We start from the raw sequence: 21,628 nt of genomic DNA, 5'->3' as shown, positions 1-21,628 counted from the left end.
AATGCTCCTGCATTACCTTTCTATATTTGGAAAGTGCATTTGGTCACATGGAGAAATCATAGGTATGACCCCTATTTCAGATGGCATATTCAAATGATGAGTATTGTGGGAGTTATTATATTTTTAGTGGCCAAATTATTATTAAATCATTAAATGACTTGTTATAAAGTTATGGTTTAACTTTATAGTTTCACTTAAGTTGAGGGTTGAGTCATAATTGGAAGGAGCCATTTATTTAAATAGTTATAAGTCAAGTCAAGTATTAAAGATGAAAGGGCAAGGAATTGTTATTCATTAAAAGAATGTAACAGAAGCTTTTAATTAATGTTGTGTTGGTGAAGCTTCTTGAGTGGAGTTTCGTTTGGGAAGCAAGTGGTTTTTTGAGATTTTAAATATGGGCTCATTGTGAAAGGAAAGGCATCCGATTGAATATTATTTGCTTTTGTGACCTTGTGACTTTCTTGAGTTATTGTATTATGTGACCTTTCTTAAGGGTGTGAAGTTGATCGTTCTTCCACAATTGAGGTATTGTGGATTTCTAAGATTACTTTGTCTTTGTACTGTTCTTACAATTATTATTATCTTGATATCTGGCTAAGGGTTTTTTTGGAATTCTTGAAATTCTTTTGATTTGTACTCCCAATTGTTGTTGAGGTATAGCAAATGGAGATTGCTTCTCCTCTAAGGTGACTGTAATTGAGAAGGCGACTAGTGTAAGATTCTGATTTAATATTGTAAACCATTTGAGAGGGACAATTGCATAATCATAGCTGTGAATACCAACAATTTTCAAATTGGTAATCAGAGTGTTGTTGGAGGCTGCCCTTTTGTTGATTTCTGGGTAGTGTTTATTGCCATTTGGGACACTTGTGATCGTATATGTAGACCTGCATTCATCACAAAGCCTACGAATAACTTTGGAGGTCGCGCCAATGGAATTGAAGGCCATGTGAAGCAATGTGAGCGTGTATACCAGTCACAACAACAATCTCTTGTCTGTTTTGTGCTACGATTAAGACTATAGGGGTTGTGTTTGGATTTCAGAGGGCTTGCATGTTAATTTGGGGGAACTTATATATCTGTTTGAGGCACACACATTAATGTATTGTTGTCCTCAATTTAATCTTGACATCACAAAATTGAGGCAACTCTATGAATTTTTCTCATGGATTCATAGGTGCATCCTCTTTGTTTCAACACATTAATGAGACATAATGAAAATGATTCATTATTCTCGAATTGTTCTTTGTGTAGTCTTATTTATGTGTTCTTTTGAAAGTTTTCCGTGGAGATTATCCCCAATTGTTTGTAAGAGTTTTCCTTCTTGCATTACAAACACTTGATTTTCGACAAACTTTCATGTCTTTTTTTCCTTTTTTCTTTGTGTTGTAAATAGTTTTTGTTTTTGTTTTTGCCTTAGAGGAATAGCCCCTGGAATTCCACTCGATTTGAGCTAACTTAGGTCGAAATTGGAGTTGTCTAGCTCAAGTTATAAGGGAAAAAGTGGGGTTTTTCAAGATAACTACATAGTTTTATTAAAAACTTCATTTAAGTGGGCTTTTTATTGGCAAGTGCACAATATGAAGTTATATTTGATAATTAAAGTGGACTTTGTGGTCCGTTTTAAAATTTCAGCTCATTCTGAATTGTTTTGACCATAGTTTTATATGTTTTGTGAAATTAGCCTTCTTCAAGTCTATTTTTCATGTTACTTTATTAAAAACTATAGTTAAAAATTAAATATAATTACATGAGATAACTTAAGTGCATAAGTGAGATGTTTATTTCATATTGCATATGTCCACATGCAATTTACTTCATGAAAATCCACTTTCAATAAATTCTAAGTCCCAACATCATTAAAAATGTGGTTTTAAAATGCGATTGCATATGTGATTGTGTTTAAAGTCCATTTTTTATAAATGCACGTGTTTTAAATCACCATTTAAAGTGGGTTTTTGAAGCCTATTTAAATGCAAATGCTATATTAAAATGAATTTTTTATTCATTTGAATTTAAAATGACGATTTTGGTCCCAAAGACATGTTTTTAATTACAAAATGTGTTTTCCTTAAAACCAAAGGTAAAGGTGCCAATTTTTGAGTCAATTGCATATGTTTTGGATGTGTAAATGCTAATAAAGAATGTGTTTTCACTTTTAAAACCCACCTCAAGCAAAAGTGGCGATGTTTAAGTCAATAACATATGTTTGTCTTCAAATGTGTGTTTGACGTTAACTGAAGCCCTATAGAGAAAATGTGGTGTTTTTTTATCATATTGCATATATGTTTATGAGTTTCAAAAATGTGTTCAGTCTTGGTGGCGATATTTGAAGGTTTTGCATCAATGTTAAAGCATGTAAATGCTTCCTAAAAGGGCATTTTTCATTTAAGTCATCAATCCTAAAGACTTAGTGGCAATTTTCAAGTCAAATACACATGTTTTGCAAGCATGCAAATGCCTTAAAAAAACGTGTTAAGTAATGGTGTGAGTTTCTTTATCATTACACATGTTTGCAAACATGTTTTGATCTAAAAACACGTTTTTGCTCTATCCAATTAATGGTGGCTATTTTTGAGTAAGATGCACAAGTTTGTGGTGATGAAATAGCTTCTAAAAACTGCATTTATAACTATCAAAACCTCCTTTATTTTCAAATGGCGATTTTACTGCATTTATAACTATCAAAACCTCCTTTATTTTCAAATGGCGATTTTAGGCAAAACTACACGTGTTTGTGCCTTTCTAAAGCATGTTTGAAGTTTGCATTTCTTTTAAAAAGAGCTGAGCGACAATTTTGGGAGCATTTGCATTTGTCTTCTATATGCGTTTGGGGAAAAACAACCTATCTAGGGCATATTCTTCATTCCAAACGGCTCATACCTATTCATTGTGGCATTGAATCTTTGCAAGGAAAGTCTTTTATCATTTTGGAAGTCATTTTGATGCCCTAGACGTCACTTTTATGTCCTTAAATTTGGAGTTGCTAGGTCAAAGTTTGTTCCACATTTTGGGCATTGCATTTCTTTAACCATATCCACGTGTCCAAATTCAAACCATGTCATAAGGATTTCAAAATCTATTTAAGTCTTGGCTTTGGACAAATCTAAAATCCAAAAATCTCTTGGATTCTTTTCAGATTTGCTCAAGTTTTGAACAAGGTTTGGTCTTTCTCATTTTTGGTGGAGTTAAGGTAATTTTCCTTGCTTATTCTTTCAAAGGGATTTGTATATATTTGTTTGAATGATCTTGCAAGTTATTGACATTTCCATTTTCAGGCGTGCATGATTTTCAATTTTGAAGTTGTTTCTTCTATCTTTCGTCTTCTTTTGAAAGTTGCATATGCAAGGTCTCATCTTACTTGCATATGTAGTCGGGTGTAAAATCCCGTTTTAAAAAGAAAGATAAGTTTACTTTTCCCTTTCATGCAAATGTGAGTAAAAACTCCATCATTATGCATTTCATGTACCTCCATATGTCTACCCTATGGTTGAAGTCTTTCCCACATGCTTGTTAGATAGTATCTCACATTTTGCATTTATTTAAACATGATGTGCTCAATGTATTATTCGTTTTTCTCCTTGCTCACTTAAATCCGAGCTTGCTGATCGCTTATGTAATTCATCCCAAAAGACCAGTTTTAGGCTATTTTACTCACCATTTACAGGCATTATGAGCCTGGCCCATTTGTTCATTATTTATCCTCATTCATTCCACCCATTTTCCCCATTTACATCTTGTTCAAAATCCATCAAAATCTTGCTATGGATTCTTCACATGACGATGTTCTTATTTATGAGATTTTCATATAACAGTTGTGCAGGCGTACCATTTTCAATGTCAAGAGAATCTACTCTAGGAAAGGGCAAAGACAAAAAGAAGATGATGTACTAGTATGATTAGAATCATAACTCCATCCCTTCATCACAAGTAACCTCATACTGTGATGAAGTACGAGATATTGATATTTCTAATATGAACATTGAAGACTTTCTTGCAAGAGTTAAGGTTGCAGCTACTGAGGATATGGTGTGGATCAAGCGGAATTATATTCATCATCTGTCCACTTTCCACTTGGTAGCTCATGAACTAGAATTCATCCTCGCATGTGCAAGACATTTTGATGCGGATTCACGAACCATCAAAGATCAAGATGGCAATACTATCATTAGTCTTGATCCCGAGACTATTGATCGTATATTTCATGTTCCTCATACTCCTATTACGAATTTCACAAGGAAGAAGGCTATGGACCGATGGAATGAGGATACTCCATCTTGTACCAAGTTTGTAAATGGTAACTGGCTGATTATTAAGATACCAAATCTTGTCAGATTGTCAGTTAAGGGAGTTCGTAGATGTGATTTTAAAGAAGAAATCAATGACCTCATTGCACTTCTCATCCGCTTTACAGGGCTCAAGGATTCAAACACCTTCGAACCCTGGATGTATAAGAAAATCTCACTAGTAATACTATAAAAAATGAATGTGTTTTGGGCTGAATTGGTGAGTGACTCAATATGCGAACAATTAGTGAACGTTCTGTCAATTGGTGTGTTCAACATGAACTCCTACATAGTATACATTGCTGCTGCTCTAGGCACCTTTTCTAGTTTATCAAGCAGGCACGATAGGTCTATAGTTCATGTGGGAATATTTGTAATGTCCTCAATTTTGTCGGCATCAAAGTTTCAGGGATTAGCCTATTATTGTGATCCTCGTAGGCTGATTATTGTGGATAGAGGGTCTTCTATGGCAGTGGCTCGGCTTGGGAGGGTCTTATCTTCTCCACATTTCAATAAGCTACAGGTTGGTCTTCGTTTGACTTAGATCGAACTTTGTTTGGGCTTAGTTTTGTGTACTTACTATTTGTGGTAAGTTGGTGTTGATCGAGATGGACTCCTATTTTTGGAAAGTGCATTTGGTCACATGAAGAAATAATAGGTATGACTCCTATTTCAGACAACATATTTAAATGATGAGTATTTTGGGAGTTATTATATTTTTAGTGGTCAAATTATTATTAATTATTAAATGGCTTATTATGAAGTTATAATTTAACTTTATAATTTCACTTAAGTTGAGAGTTGAGTTATCATTGGAAAGTGCCATTTATCAATTAGTTAAGCCAAGTCAAGTGAGAGAATGTAAATGAAGTTTCTAATTAATGTTGTGTGGTGAAGCTTCTCAAGTGAAGTTACATTTTGGCAACAAAAAAGAATTTGGAGGTCATAAATACAATTTCTTTGTTTTTGTTACTTTTTTGGCTTTCCGAGGTACTGAATTTTGTTGCCCTTGCTGATGTATAAGGGAAACTAAGAAGTATTTTTGAATCACTGCTGAGGTAAAGTGATTCCATTTAATCTCCCTTATTGTTATCATCTGTGGCTGGAAGTATTGCAATTCTAGAGTTTGGTTGGCATCTTCCATTTTTGTACTTACTGTGGTTTGGAAGATATATGTTGGCTAGAGGTTATCTATATTCTGCCATTGATTGAGAAGAGGGCTAATAGCTAAAGAAAATCTCATGCTTTGGTACACCTACGGTCTAGAGTTTGGCATCATTTCTCAGAGTTTTGCTGTAAGTTCTCATTGGCTCTTCACACGCCTAGATTTCTGGTTACAGGTGTTGAATTTCAGTGGTCTAAAAGTCCTGTCAAAGGCTACATTAATGTCTACTGTTTGACACATCTATCTCTGCTAAAACATTGGAAATTGATCTACACTTGATTGGCAAAATAGAATTGCAGTTGATTTGCAATTCTGGTTGTGGGTTACTGGGTAGTCTATTGACATTCTTTGCTATTGTTTTGCTTGTTATTGGGAGCTGTAGTTGCCTGTGGAGTTTGGGTAAATTCTAGTGTCACCCTGCTGAAGGAGTTCAGACACCATTGGAGGGCATGATTATGTGTTTGCTATCTCCGAGTTTTGTGAACTACTGATAATCTCTGGGCATTGCTGATGTATGGCAATCAGAATCTATGTGGAGGCACTTGCTAGTTTGATAGGAGCATAGACAAGTTCATTATCTCAATTGGAGTTGCAGAGCTATGTGAAATGCATGTCAATTTTTGTGCAAATCGATTTGGATATGAAGTGACAGGTTTATTTAAAGTTATTGTTGTTGTAGCATTGCCTTAAATCCCAAATTGCAGATTGATATAAACCCCAATCACAAGACATTTAGTTTGGTACCAATTATAGATAATTATATAATTTGGTCATTTTGCTGCTAGCCGTATTTAAGTAAATAAAATTAATTGCTAGTTCCAATTGCTAGATCTATTTGAAATTGTTCAATTAGTTGTGGGCAATGCATATTCCAATGTGGTGTTTTAAAATTTGGGAAGTAGTGTGAGTGGGGTTGGGGTTACTACGAAATTATGAACAATTGCCTTTGAAAGAAAGTTGGATACACTTCAAAAGAGTTTAGGATTCCCTCATTGGGCTTTTTATGTGCTTTTTTGATAAAGATCTTCTTAATAAGCGACTATGTGATGAGGCATGGAACAAGGTTAATGAGTATGGTTACATGTTTTTGCAATTTCCCAACTTTACATATTTGCGAGTTGGGTGCTTCAAGGGAGAGCCATACATATTACCAAGTTATCCCACTGATAGAATTATATTGATGGAGCTACCAAGACAACTTATGGAAGTCTATTCTTAGCAGTCTAGTTTGCAACTTCCCGGAGTGGGGATCTTATCTCGAAACCCTTTGAAGATTGGAGGATACTCAGTAGACACTGTGCCTAAGGCCAAGAATATGGACTTTGAACTTTGAAGTATCACGCTGAAAAAGTTTGCAGTCTGGAGTTGTTTTGATTGGAGGGGATTGCATGACAAGATGAGGAAGCAGTTCTTGCACATACATTGTCTAGAAGATCTATGGATTGATGTATGTACTGAGGTGGATATATAGCGCATGGATTTGAAATATCCCAAACCGGATATTTACTCGATTTTTCCTCAAAAATATATTTAGAACGTAACATAGGCAAAACATCAATATAGAAACCAATAGATTTTTAAATAGTTATTAATTCGTTCGTTCTTAGAATAATATTCAAGATCCAAGCATATGAAATGCTTACAAACCAACAGTATTAAACTAATAAACTCTCATACAACTCCTTAAAACATGTTATACAACACCAATACAATAACCAACAATCGGAATCCAATCCTAAACATAGTTTTACAGTCAAATTGGAACACTAAGAGAAGAACCTGTAAGCGCATACAAGACACCTAAAGTGACGTCTCCACGGACAATGGGTTTGCGTCCACTGTCTGTTGGCACGAGGGGCTACGTCCTCACACTGGCATAAAGCTGAAGCTTTCCAAATAACTCTTGCAAGAGAGACTGAAATCTGAATCATAATCAAGCATACCATATGAAAGAGTCACTTCTCCTTTTCTTCTCACAGTTGTGACTCTTCGACTTCCCTCCTGACTTTTTGTCTTATCTCTCATTGTCATCTTTAGCCCACTTTGAATATTAAATTGACATTTTATAATAAGAGTCCAAGCTTTCATAGTCAATTTTAATATCATATAAATGTGTCCTTTAATATTTCTAATGTCCCAAACAGGGGACATTATAGGATTATACTCGGTTAACCAACTTGGCATCAATTCCTCTTGGTTTTGAAGATGATGATCAAATTCTGGATCCTGAATATTTTCAGCATGATGTGGAGGAGTTGCCCATTCTTCCTCCTACATGGTCATGCAAAGAAATTGGGATAGATTCTAGTCTATTCTCGCTAATACCAATACATGGATGAAGAGAAGGGGTCTTAAATGCATAAAGATAAAGCTTGACAAAGATTTTGATCCTACTGGTCAGATTGGTGTGAGGTTAGAAATTAAGGGTAAAGGTAAAGATGACACATCCTAATCCTCATATACATTTGAACCTCTTGTTCAAAGTTTGCCTAAGCTATCTATCAAAGGAGGAAAGGATTTGAGAGTACATTAGGTGCAAGAGATTGAATCTCAATCAATTCAAGTTGACTCAAGTGATGATGAAGCGAAGAAATCAAAGGAGTCATCACCTCTTGCTTCATATCCTCTAGAAGTTCTCGCTGTAACCTCTCTTTTAGACTCGGCCCCAATATCAGATGAATCTCATGATTTGCCTTTAGGTGTTGCTATGGGTGCACTCTCCATTAAGCATTCGTCTTTTGAAGATTCTGTGCCTATGGCACCAACACTGCTTGTATTTTCAGCTGCTCTTGCATTAGAAGCACAAGGAGATAAGTATGATTTTGAAAATGTTTTCGATGCATATTCCTTGTCTATTCCTTCTGCTACTGTTTGGTCTACAACATCGCTTGATGTAACTTCAGCCTAGTTTGAACAATTTATGATTGAGGTCACACATAGCACTCTTCTGTGTCCATTCAGACTGAGACACCAACTATAGTCACTGCTGTAATGCAAGGTAATCCTGAGTTTTCTATGGTAACTACTGCTTCAGCCAATGTGTCTCTTTTCAGGCTTCTTCCATGGTTTAGTGTTACACAGAAAAGAAAAAAAGACGAAATTCCACTTGAAGATGACAGACAAGTAAGAAAACCAAGGGTTTCAAAGAATAAGAAAGCTAATATAGTTTCTCAAGTGGTCGTTGATGATAATCATATCAAGTATGCTGAAGTGGCTGAACCACTTGTGGAGAAATCTACCGAAGACATGCAACTTGCTGATTACAGAATCACAAGGGTTGAACTTGATAAGCAAACAAGGCTAAGTTATCAATAGGATGCACATGGGGCGGTAAACTTTATTTCTCAAAAGAATGATGCATTGTGGGAAAAGAAAGTGAAACTCAAAGAAGAGAATGCTTGTTTGTTGGGAATTATTGAAGAGATGAAGAGGTCTTTTGCAGGTAGTGAACCTATTTCAGTTGTATTCACAGAAAGAGAGAGGTGGAAGACACAAACTGGTAATGAATGGGGCAGCGATATTGTAAAATAGGGAATCCAAGTGATTCTATAAGTGTATCGGTAGTTGAGAAAAGAAATTGAAATCTTTGCTAAACTCGATGACATGTCAATATCAATTTGAATTATTGGATGGGAATCTTGGTGCTTGGAACAACATGATTGAAGTTGATTTAGACTTCTTATGTAAGTATAATGTCATTACATCTGTTGAAATGTACCATGATTCCACACATGTGATGGAAAACAAGAAACAAGCTCTCCAAAAGCTCATTGAAGAGATAAAGGCAGCAGTACTCATGGTATCTATTCAAGAAGATAGGATCAAAGGAGCTTTAAGAGAATTGCCATGTGAAATCATCAATGAGGACAACAGAGTAAGAAGTCAACAAGAAATTCTCATAGAGTTTGCAGAGGCTTTTAGCGTACAACTTGAGTTGGATAAGTTTAACATCAGTGTACTTGACACATTTGCAAATTGGAAGTTTTTATTGAAGAATTTGCATAATCAAGTGGAGAATCCTAACAAGGAAACATCTAGGGCTGCAAGCACATTCAAGAAAGTTATCATGATTTTATAACATGCTGGAGAACTAGATGTTGCGGTTGTGCGAGAGTCCCTACGAAAGTTTGGAGAGTTGGTTGATACAATGTGAAAAATCCAAATCTTATTTTATATGCTTTGAGTAGATTAGTGATAGGAAGGCTACATGTAAAGAGCATCTTTGTTGTAAGTATAGGATAACATGTACTTGTACAATCGGCTCATGTAGTTAAGTTGAAATTGAATTAGGCATGCAACTTTGAATAAAGTCAAAGTAATTAGTTAGGATAAGTATTGGTGGTTGAGATTGTTCTTTTCCTCCACCTTGTTGGCTCTTGAATTAACAATTTTTGAATAGCCCAGTGAGAAGAACAAATACACCTAGGGGCAGCTAATTCTCATGTTCAATGCACCTATTCAAACACCAGGGCCAACTATAAAGCTAAACCCTTCTTTTACTTCAGGTTCTGCAAAACTTAGGCTGGTGTACCTCAGATTCATTCATATGGTACCAGTGTTAAAGCATACGTTTGAATCTAACAAAGTAGATAATACCCTTAATCTTCTAAGTGAGGGTAACTCTTTTAGCTCTTTCAACATGAAAGGGAAAAGATTTCATTTATGATGTTGATTTTCCGCAAGACCAAGGCATGTGTACAAAGACATGCAATCTCATAGCTGATCAATATCTTATCCATTGGGCATAAACTAAGTTAAAAACATACACTTGGATATCCAAAATATACTCATATACCCAGATATCTAATCCATCCATTCAACTTGCAAACAAACATCTATCTTCAAGATGAAATTCATACTTATCAGATCCTCCCATGACCCCTGCAATTCTGTCAATGCATATCAAGCAATTTACTCAAGTCCTTGACCTAACAGCAAAACATGCAATGACATACAACTTCAAAGCCAAGTTGCAACTGCACAATATGCACCTTATACATATACTAATAGAAAATTACAAACCCATGAAGATGGAGACAAATTTTAGATTGAAACTTTGAATAAAACTTTGCATTAATTCCCTTGAAACTAATACATCAAAATGCATGCAAGATTCGGAATGTACAAAATAGACAAGTGTATAACGTAAATGCTCAAAGAGAAATACAAATGCTGTTCACAACAGAGAAAATATTGAAAGAATGGTATCACAGCAATGGAAAGACTTATCAAACTGGAACCATCTCGGCGGTATCACAATTACGAAAGTGTCCAAAAGATTGGAACCAACTATGGTCTCATAGTAGTTGGGGAGAAACTCGACCCAAAAAACTGGAACCCTATTGGTATCATAGCAGTTGGGGAGAAACTTGACCCAAAAAACTGGAACCCTATTGGTATCATAGTAGTTGAAAGGATTTTTCAATAGAAACTGGAACCCTTTCCTCCCCATCCTGGAAATCCTTACAAAGAGAAGGATTGCAACAAGCTACAGATGAGAGGACACATGTCAGAATTTGACTAGAAAACATATGCAGAGATATCAATGATATTGCATTTACCACTTTGTATTAAAATGAAACTAGGACAGCGACCGCTAAATTGGCATGGCGATATTTGCTATAGGAGTCTTTCATTCAATTCTGCTCGTCCTCTGTTGCTTTGGCTGTGAAAATTTTTAACTGCTTCTGCCGTTAGGATCCTCATTTCTCCAATCAACCTCCAAGACATTTACTTCTTTCATGGTGGCTGTTCCAAAAATCTGATTTTCCCTATAGCTTTACTCCCCCTGAAAATTCGATCTCCATTAAGGCTGTATAAAATTGAGCAATTAACTCAATGTTCATCTTTCGGCTTCGTTTCATTCATGTTCAACTCTGCAATCTGCATTTCAAATCAGATATTTTTGCCACCTCAAGGCTAAACTGAGCTGATTGCCCATTGAAAACCATGTGTCACCTTCTGACTGGTTGGATTTGCCTCCTTATTTTTTACTTCGCAGCTTCAGAACCAGGTTTCATTTCATCTTTCTAACTGCTGTGATCATGAGCAATGGTTAGACACACTATTTTGCAACTTCGTAGCTAATCCACCTAACTGCAGCATTTGACATGCGATGTTGCGCTAGTTGTTTCCTTAACATTTTCATTTTCTCGCAAGTTCATAACTTGAAACCTTAACTGCCACACTTGACCTGCGAAGATGTGAAAGCTTTGAACATTGACTGCCCTGACCACTTCGCAAGCTCGCAACTTGATCATCAACTTAGCTCTAACCTTCTACGAAGTTGCGATACAAAGGCCCTAATTGATTGGTTAATTTTTCGCATCTTCGTAACTGTTTATTCTTCTTCGTTTCTTAGCTGTGCAATTACGCGAGAAAGGCTTGCATTGACTGTTTCATGATCATTGCGGCTTCGCAACTTAATTGCTACTTTTCATTTTATCCTTGCGATGCTGCGAATAATTGTTAGCTTAACTGTCTGATTACTTCTTGCAAAGTTACAACATAACACTTCCTTTGACTAAGCTAACCTGTGAACATGTGAAGCATTGGACATTAACCTTGATTGCCACTTCCCAACATGAATGCTTAACTCAACCTTAACTCTTGCGATCACGCGAACACAAACCATTGCAGCCTCGCCTCCTTAACCCGAGGCCTCATTTAACTCGTTGCGAGCATGTGACAAGCCATTTTTGTTAATTGTTTGTCTTTCATTCGCACAATCGCAACATAGGCTTTAGGGTTAAATAGACTTCATGCGATCTTGCACTAGCTATAGAACTTAATTGCATTGCCCTTTCTTGCACCATCACAACTTATAATTTTACAAACCTTTACTGTCTTGCGACCATGCACACACCTCAGACCTCTTTCCATGTGTCACTTTGTCATATTCTCGCTTTGGTTAAAAACCTTGTAACTTATAACTGTGAGAATACGACAATCGTTGATCTAACAAGATCTGATGATCAGGAATATAATTCTCCTTGTTAATTGTTTAGGCTTGCGACGCTGCGATTATTGAGATAATGACCTTGTTGCGTCTTCGTGACTACCAAGTAAGATGTTTTCTTTGATTGTGCGATGTTGCACTGAACATTTCTGGTTAATCATTTCCTATCTCGCAACATCACAACTTAACATTCTGATTGTCTTTGAAGCCATGCGATCCATTGAAACGTCTTGTCGCAACTCCAAACCATGGTTAGCCTTAATCCTCTACGATCGTGTGATAAGCCTTGAACAAAACCATCTGGTAACCCTCTTTCGCACAGTCACACCATTAAAACCCTTAATGTTAGAAGAAGTAGCGATCATGTGATCAATGAAATTGCCTCTTTGCACTTATCCCCAATAGCCATGAAGCTGCACACATTAGGAAATGTAACTGTTTCGCATAGTCGCACCTCCACAAACTGTTAGCATAAGAAATGGGGCGATTTTACAACTAAAGCAGTTGCAACATCGCAGCTTGAAATTTGTAAAAAGGGCAAGACATTAGAACATACAAAAAGGACTTAGGTACATAAAAAATAAGCAATATTTCATATATCCCTAAAACATGTCAACTTATGAATATTTCAAGAAAAATACATGACATGACTAGTGTTAGGGTTTTGTTCACAAGATAGACAACTATTTTTAGAAACCCTAAGTAATCTTTAACATAGTTCTCCTGATTTTCACAAGATTTCACAAATTTTTGATGGGTGAAAAATCAGGCCAACACACCTCTCTCTTTGTTTTTCCTATATAAAGAAGAGAGTTCATTGTAAATAATCATCTTTTTCTTTATTGGAGAAGGTTGGGCTTGTAACTTGAAGGCTTTGTATTTCTTGTTGCAAATCTATGAAGTGAATAAAGATGCAAGTTTTTCCCAAACTTTGTGTTGAGATACTTGGAATTGATCATTGTTTCTTATGTTACTTTGATTCATTCAGCCGTTTTACTTTTCTCATTAAGGTATTTGAATGGTTGATGTTGTTTTTGAAAGACTTTTGAGCTTTCTTGAATGAGATTGATCAAGTTTGTTAGTGGCAGAAAGTACTAAGATTTGAAGACTTTGAGCTTGATTCCTTTGTATATTATTTCATATCTGGATAGTTGAACAAAGACTTTGGGCTTTGTTAGCTGTTCACCTTTTTGTTTCAAGAAGGTTTCTTGTTGGAGACGTTGGGTTCGTGCTATCAACCACATAAGTCAAGTATAATTGCTGCCTTAAGGTCGATTTTATGTTGATACTTAAGCCACTGGTATTACCGTAGCAATAGATTCCTTTTGTTTAATTGTAAGTAGTAGTTGGTAATAGAAAATCATTCCTGAAAAAAGAGGAATTGATTCAGTGAACCATCCCTTTGTCAATTCCAGTTCGGTCTTTGTTGTAGCCATGTACAGTAAGAAGGGAGCCTCCCCTCTTGCTGAGAGGAGAGATTTATCTCGCTACACCGTTGCCTAAAAGTTCCCATTTTATAAGCTGTGGTCACAGTGGCTTACAAATTTTTTATCCGACATGTATGAAGGCTGTGAACTGTTTAGAGGCCATTGATGTATTCAGTCTGCTAAACATGGCTAATGGAGGAGGTTAACACTAGGAGCTTGATTGATTAAAACATTGCATCATTGGATCTGCACATTATCCATGTTCTTTATGTTGGCTGTATTTAATCATGTAATAGCAGATAGTACTGATATTTATGCAAAAATTCAGAATTGACCAATTAAGAGGTTGTTAGTTCTTGAGAATAATTTCATAGTATTGCATTCCTCTTTCAATTGCCATTATAATCTCAAATCTCAAAAAAAGTGAATAAACCCAAAATACCAAAATTTGTAAAGACAACATAAAAGAAATATCTTGCTTCATCAGCATTTCATCTCAAAACAGTCAAAGGTTTTCGCAGTGGTATGAGAGCATGCCCGCTGAGTGTTTGATGAAACGTCAAAACGCTAATTAGCAGAGGAAATTGGTGTTAATCTAAGCTATAACCAGGCGGGGTTATTACAGATTTTCTGTCCCAGAAGCTAGTCCTCCTGTCCCCTACCGTCCCTGTCCCGGAAACTTACCTCTGCTTATTACTTTCAGAATTGTGGTTCCAGAATTGCAGGTCTGATGTATTTGTTTAATTTGTTGCATTCAACAGAGGCTTGACAAGCAACAGGAATGATGTAAATAATTGTGAAACCAATAAAATCAGAAATTTTGCAGAACCTGACCTCTTTATAATTTATTGACACCAGATTAGTACAATTGGTCATCCATGGTGACAGCAAATACTCAGTGTTCTAAATAACTGAAATTATCATAAATTAACTACTTTGCAAATACTCAGACAATGCACATTTAGTTCCAATATTAAACCCAACTTACAGCAATGGAGAGTCACTAGAACTCAGTGAATATCCATGCTGGTCAGCAGAGAATCTAGTGACAATTAAAAGGTCCTTTGATCACGGCCAACACAGCATAGCCATTCCTTACATATATAAACAATAGATACTTCAGAAGTCTTCATCCACGATGTTTTGAAAATATGCAATCATTGCCATTCAGTCTTGTAGTGCCATGACTGGACATTCACCAATGGGAGATACTAGATTTGATAGTTGGAAACCAAGTATTGTTGATATTCACACTTACGACTAAAAATTTAAAAAACCATTCTCAGCCAATCATCTACCAATTGACTCGGTTCCTGGATATATACTGTTTTGGTAGGAATGATCTTTTATCAATATTCATGGTTCTGAGTGACTTAAATCACATTCACAGCTCCAACCTCCGCTTTACAAATGAGACTTGGTATCAATGACGGGAAACACAATGGATTACTTCTCTGCTGTTTATAGACTATAGTGCCTTTATTTTGTCTGTCCACAGTAGTATTAATATTATTTTATCACTGTTTTTGCAAAAATTCATTCAAAGCCGTAGACTCTTTAGTTGGGGTGGGTCCACAATAGGGGGCTACGTTTTTTTGCCAACTTTGACATTGAAATAAATATGTTGAAGAAAAAATTCCCCATTTACACCTAATTCTGCAAGACCAATTCAAAAATTTGAAGATGATGTAAACCATCGATTTTTAACATTTTGTGTTTAGATTATAAATATATTTTTTGGAATTTCTTGGATTTGATTTGTACCCATTTTTCATCTCCTTCAAAATTAAATTGTATCAGAAATCAACATTTTGAAGGAGTGAAATTCATTTTGTGATTCAAAAAAGTAAAATGTGATAATTTGAATTTAGATTTGTAACGCCAATATCTAGTGATTTCAATTGGTCTCATTTTATTATGACAAATATTTTATATATTTTTAAGTATTTATGTGAAGTTAACTATAATTTGGACATAGTTTATTTCATAATCCATAAATTTCTCCGTGTATCAAAACTAATTTTTTGCTTTTTCTGATAGAAAGAGGACACCAATGCCTAGTGGCTTTATATTTCTCATCTTTTTTTCTTAGTTTACTATTTTTCCTCAATCATTGAACACAAAAGTTCATATATGGCGAAAAATTTATATTTAGTAAAACTAAATATACAGAGTCATAATAAATTCAATATATATTAAAATTATATTCATTGGCAAGATCTTTGAGTAGTACCATATGTTGCATCTAGGTTTTTAAAATGAATTCATTTGATTCCCCAAAAGCTAAAGTCAAAGTGATTGTTTATCAGCATTATGATTGGTGTGAAGGAGACTCCATTTCGGGCATGACTGAGGAGGAGAGAGGTTATATAAAATATTTTTGATCTACAAGACTCTGATCAAACCACTTTTAGTAATTTCCTTTAAATAGGACTAGTCAAGGTTTAAATTATCATATATTCCTTAAAATGTGTAGTTTCAACAAAAATCAGGATGTTCAAAAAAGTATAACCTACTATTGTGGGGTCACCTGTTGATAGATAGTAAGTTCTACTGTTTGGCCCAAATTTAAGGAAAAAACAAAATATAAATCATCCCACAAATAGGCATTGGCATAAATATATTGTACCTTGAAATGAACAGATACAATCACCACTTAAATATTAAATATTGCCTTATCAGCTTACTATAGAAAAAGAGGCACTTCTCTGATTTGGCTTTTCTATTCTAATATGGAAAATATTAGTTCTCATGCCTAAACTTTAAACTTTAGTAGACCAAAGTATTAATCAGTTCCACAAACAAAATATCTTGCCCAAACCTTGAGGCCATCGTGGATTAATATTAATCTTAGCCTCTGATACACGCAGAAAACATCAACTAAAATAGTCTGGAATAATATTATTCATTTCCCACTCAATGCTGTAGTTCCTTTATTACTGAAATTTGTCTGTAAAGGAAGACTTCTAAAATTAGCACTAATGGAGTCCTCGTAATGAATCCACCCCTTTTGTAAGAGCTAGGTTTTCGCTCAACCCTTCTGTCAACTCCTGAAGGTTTACATCCTTGGAAACATAAATCATAACTCCCTCTGCCCAGCCAATCTCATAAAGAACTTGCAGAAGAATCTAGAAGATAAGGCCGACTTTAATATTTCTCGTAGTTGGAGAAATTTACTTATTATAGTGGTTATCTAAATATTTTATTTATTTCTACTCTAATTTCAATTAAATCAATCAATTAAAAGTCATCCCTATGATTTTTTTTTGAACAACTTAATTAATTGATTAAACTAAGGCACGTTACAAAAATTTGGGGACATTACATTGGAGGATTATTTCCACTGCTAGTTTTCCTGGTGCGATTTGAGATGTTTGCATAGTTGATCAAGTAACTTTGTCTTCGGAAAATTTATCCAATGAGTTCGAGCATTAGCATAATGAGTTTCAAGCACATTTGGTTCAATAAATTCAAATCACCAAACCCACAAAAACAAAGTTGGGAGAGCTTCATTTCCACTACTAGTATCTCGTGTTGCAATTCGAGATGTTTGCATAGCTGGATAGCAAAAGGGGTTGATCAAATAACCTTGACATTTGTAAATTTATGCGATGAGTTAGTGGATTAGCAAAAAACCGTTTCAAGAGAATTTGAGTCAGTAAACTCAATTCCAAAAAATGCGAAGACAAAATTGGCAGCAGCAGAAGAAGAATGGAGCATCTAAAAATGATGCATTTGTATAAATTAATTTTTGATGCTATTGTACTTGAGATGTAATAAATATGTTAGTTATTTGCCAGTTTGTGGGTAGTTACTAGGATTTGGTTAAGCAGTTGCCAACAGGTGTGTTCTATTTGGCTTTTTTGGGGCACTTTATGTATCTCCGCATAAATGAAAGATGAAGAGCATAGAGAGAGTGGGACCAGATATGGATCCTGTCTTGACGGGAAAAAAAACTGTGTTGAAAGACAACACACATCATTAATTATTTTGTTTCGTGCTATGTATGTCAAAAGGTTTTCCTCCAAAAGGTTGACAATAGAGTTATCTGCATGTTTTCAGATTGATGAGATCTTGTCAAACAGAAGAATATAAATAGTCAAAATCCCTAGTTGTCTATTGGGATCTATCAATAATTTTATTTATCTGAATTGTATGCTCCTTGGAAATAGTTGCATTTTTAATCTGTAAGATCCACTTCATCTGGAAATTCACATTTCATTATTTAGTTTGTGTTGAATTATTCCACTTAATTTTGAATGTAGATTACTGGTGGACCTATATGCGAACTGATTCTGAAGGTTTAGAAGAGATTGCAAGATTGAGTAGAGTGGGAAAATTGAAGATTCCTGTAGGAAAGACATTCCCATTGGAAGAAGCTGCTGAGGCTCATCGTGTTAGAGAAAGCAAAGTTTTACGAGGAAAAGTTGTCCTCCAAATAGAGTGAGTGGCCGTTTTCTTCCTGTTCACTAATTCTTCACAGCAGAACAAAATAAGTTTGGCATCTTGTGCAGGACTTATAAATAGGTTGAATTGGGAGTCAATTTTTTTGAGATCAAGTTAATAAATTGTATAAATCTGGCAAGAGCACTATGATTCTTTTTGAAGATTGTAATGATAAATTCTGTTAATTTGGCAGTGTACGATAATGCACATTGTACATATAGTGACGAAATATTTCAAACTTTTCATACATGTACCTTCAAATTGTTTTACTCTACTGATATGCATCTTACTGGTTAGAGAATAAAGTTATTAGAGAGCACAATTTAGACTATTGGCTTTTAAAGTTATCTATTTCCTATGAAAAAATGTTGATTTTTCATTTAGTTATTTGAGCTTTTCTTTTGGGATGTTTTTGTTTTATTGAAACTCATAGAACCATTAGCATAAGAAGAGTAGGAGCTGGGTTGTTTTGCATAACTGTACACATCATATTTTATTAGTTTCTTTTATAATTCAACAGTATGTGTTTTTTTGTTATTAAATTACTTATCATAGAAACTTAATAGCAGCAATGCTTATAATAGATCCACTAGATAGATGTTAGAATTGTAGAACAAATACAAGTAGAATGGAGATTGATATGGTACAAGTGAAATTGTAACAATCCCAAAAGTGCAACTACAAGTTGCCTTCATTTACACATTTTCTCAATCTACAGATGCTTCAGGTCATCAAATCCCACCACTACTGACTTCATTTGCATAGTCAGATTCCTTCTCTTTCTCAGTGCATCTGCAACCTTGGCTTCTGACTTGGATGCTTCAGGGCACAGGGATAGCTCTGCATGAATTCAACCCCATGGCATATGCCTTTGGTTCAACTTATCCAAATTATTTAGGAACTAAAGGGCATAATAGTTAGTATATAGTATGAACTCCATTGGTACCTCACTTTGAATCACGGTATATAACTCTTGATTATAGATTGAATATCTTCTTCGGGCATCATTCAACTTCTCATGCAAATATGAAATAGGCCTTCCTCCCCAACTTAGGAAAAATCCTGTAGCATTGTCATTGGCATCACATTCCACTTGAAAGCTCATGAAATCCAGTAAGCCTAGTATTGATTGCTCCACCTTTTTTCCTGTAGAAACTCAAAGCTTTTTTGTTCTCTATATGTCCACTGAAGTCTGAAACTCCTCCTGATCTACTCTCATGTCTCAATCATTTGCATGCAGTTGGTGCTAAATTTTAAAAATTTATAATGAACTTCAAATAAAAATTTGCGAAACCATGAAAAAGATGTTACCTCTCCAATGTTAATTGGTGTTGGCTATCACTCAATTGCTCTCACCTTCTCTAGATCCATCTTCACTCTTTTCATTGAGATGACAAACCTAGGCAAACTAACTCTATCTTCATGAAATTGCACTTCTTGATGTTGATCAACTTCTTCTCTTCTCTAGATGCTCCTCTTTCGTTTTCCTAAAAATTGGAATACTATCAAGGCAAACATTGTGGAACTTACTTTGAATGTGTCTTGCATGCATGTTAGTAGTTAGAGGATGACTAACAATGCATACAACCCTTTGTTTGACTTAAATGTAGACTTACACACTAGTATATTTGGACCTATTTTCAATGCGTGGGTGGTCAAAATTTTGACACTTAAACATCTAAAGCCAACGTTGCTAGAATTGTGTTGAAAGTTTGATGCACTCCACGATTGTCGATTTATTGATGGGACACTTAGTCGAAAATCATCCCCATCTATGTCACATGGTGGCGTTCGACAACTAATTCGAAACGTCGAACTATCGATGCCAACCAAAGATGATTCAACGAGGTTGTTTGACCATCGATGACAAACCCCGTTGAACTATTGACGCCAGCCAGAGATGATTCGGCGGGTTTGTCATACCATTGACATCAGGCCGCGTCGAAATATCAACGACAGCCAAAGTTAAAAAAAAAAATGAAAGTCTCACTGTATATCAAGCTAATAACATCATTACTAGACATTGTTGATTGTTGACTCTTTTTTTTTGGTTTTTGATAGATTGTTGTTGTGCTGGAATTGCACTAGTGCTATTATTGTACTATTAATAGGTCAATAATCTATTCCATGAACCAACACTCTCTTATCTTTTTAATGATAACAAAACATGACTTGACACCTATCAAATATTAGTAAGTTTATTGAATTTTGAACTCTATTATTTCTTAAGTTCAAAGTGATTGGAAGATAGTTTTATTAAGTGACACATAAATTTGATGATCTCAAAACATTAGTGATATGATTGTACTTTGGAATCTCAAAAAATTTGAAGAAAAAGTGATTGGTGTGATCAAGTATTCCTCTCATTGTGCTCATATGACTTTCACATCTTTTATATAATTAGTTTGTCAAGTGATGCATCTACATATGCAATTTTATCTGCTTGGAAAACTATATTTGATCCTACTAGCTGGGAATAGCTGATTGTTCGTTTTATTATACCTAATTTGATGACAGTTCTACATGAATTTGTAATCAACCCTGTTAATCAGCAAGTAGACCAATTTAACTAGGTTATGGTTCGTGCATGTGCTATTCCCATTTATCATATGGTTGCAATGTTGGAGGCAACATTTTTTATTTGTGTAGGATATGGAGGAAGAGCATTTGTGTTGGCAAACATGAAAATTTGATAATGTGAAGTCACCTTGAGGAACTTGTGTATGTTCTTAGCAAACATGTCATTGAAAATGCTTCTTCATGTTTTTGCATGGAGCCTTCACACACCCAGTGCTCACAAATGTCTACTTAAGAATGTATGTAAACCTGCAATGCATTGCTATGTGGTGAAATATGTAGAAAATCATATAATCCTTCATCACACAAGGTCTTTTGCTTGGCATGCTCATCCATTAAGTTAAGCACCCAAGTTTGCATTTCAAATCATGATTTATCTATTTTTGGCTTAAGAACTAGTACAATAGCCTGTAACATTCTTCATTAATAGCATCACATAAACACATAACATTCAATAACATGTGAAATAAGGTATTTAAACATGCGTCAACCAATTATGATTTAATTCTGGATCACCTACTTGATTAGTTTGGAATTTTGTTCTCACCAAAAATCATAAAATGTAAGCACAGTTGTGCCAAAAAAGAGCATAAAAAGATGATTATCGTGCACCAATCATGTTTTTAAAGCTCTTTTGGCATAATTGCTCTTACAATTTTTTGGCTCAATCTCCAACTGGTTAGTATGTGTTTTGAAAAATTATTCTTGGACTATGAGTTAGGAAAAAAAGAAATATCAAACTTGAAAAAGATGTACATAAATGCAATTA

General features: G+C 35.1%; 1 protein-coding gene across 2 annotated transcripts in view; it reads left to right on the top strand.

Annotated features, from left to right (window-relative positions):
• The window catches only part of LOC149550356 (GroES-like zinc-binding alcohol dehydrogenase family protein), a 120,337-nt gene extending 101,724 nt beyond the window's left edge, over positions 1-18,613 (top strand). For both annotated transcript variants that reach the window (XM_089793390.1, XM_089793389.1), the window contains exon 7: positions 18,102-18,613. In XM_089793390.1, the coding sequence (XP_089649516.1) occupies positions 18,102-18,143 (42 nt within the window). In that variant the 3' untranslated portion in view covers positions 18,144-18,613. The remainder of the gene's footprint in view (positions 1-18,101) is intronic.
• The last annotated feature ends 3,015 nt before the right edge of the window (positions 18,614-21,628 follow it).

The sequence above is a fragment of the Cupressus sempervirens genome, chromosome 7 (genome assembly GCF_028749045.1).
Source record: "Cupressus sempervirens isolate cs-2001-9-10 chromosome 7, ASM2874904v1, whole genome shotgun sequence".
In the NCBI taxonomy this organism is placed as follows: Eukaryota; Viridiplantae; Streptophyta; class Pinopsida; order Cupressales; family Cupressaceae; genus Cupressus; species Cupressus sempervirens.
This window is presented reverse-complemented; position numbering and strand designations above follow the sequence as displayed.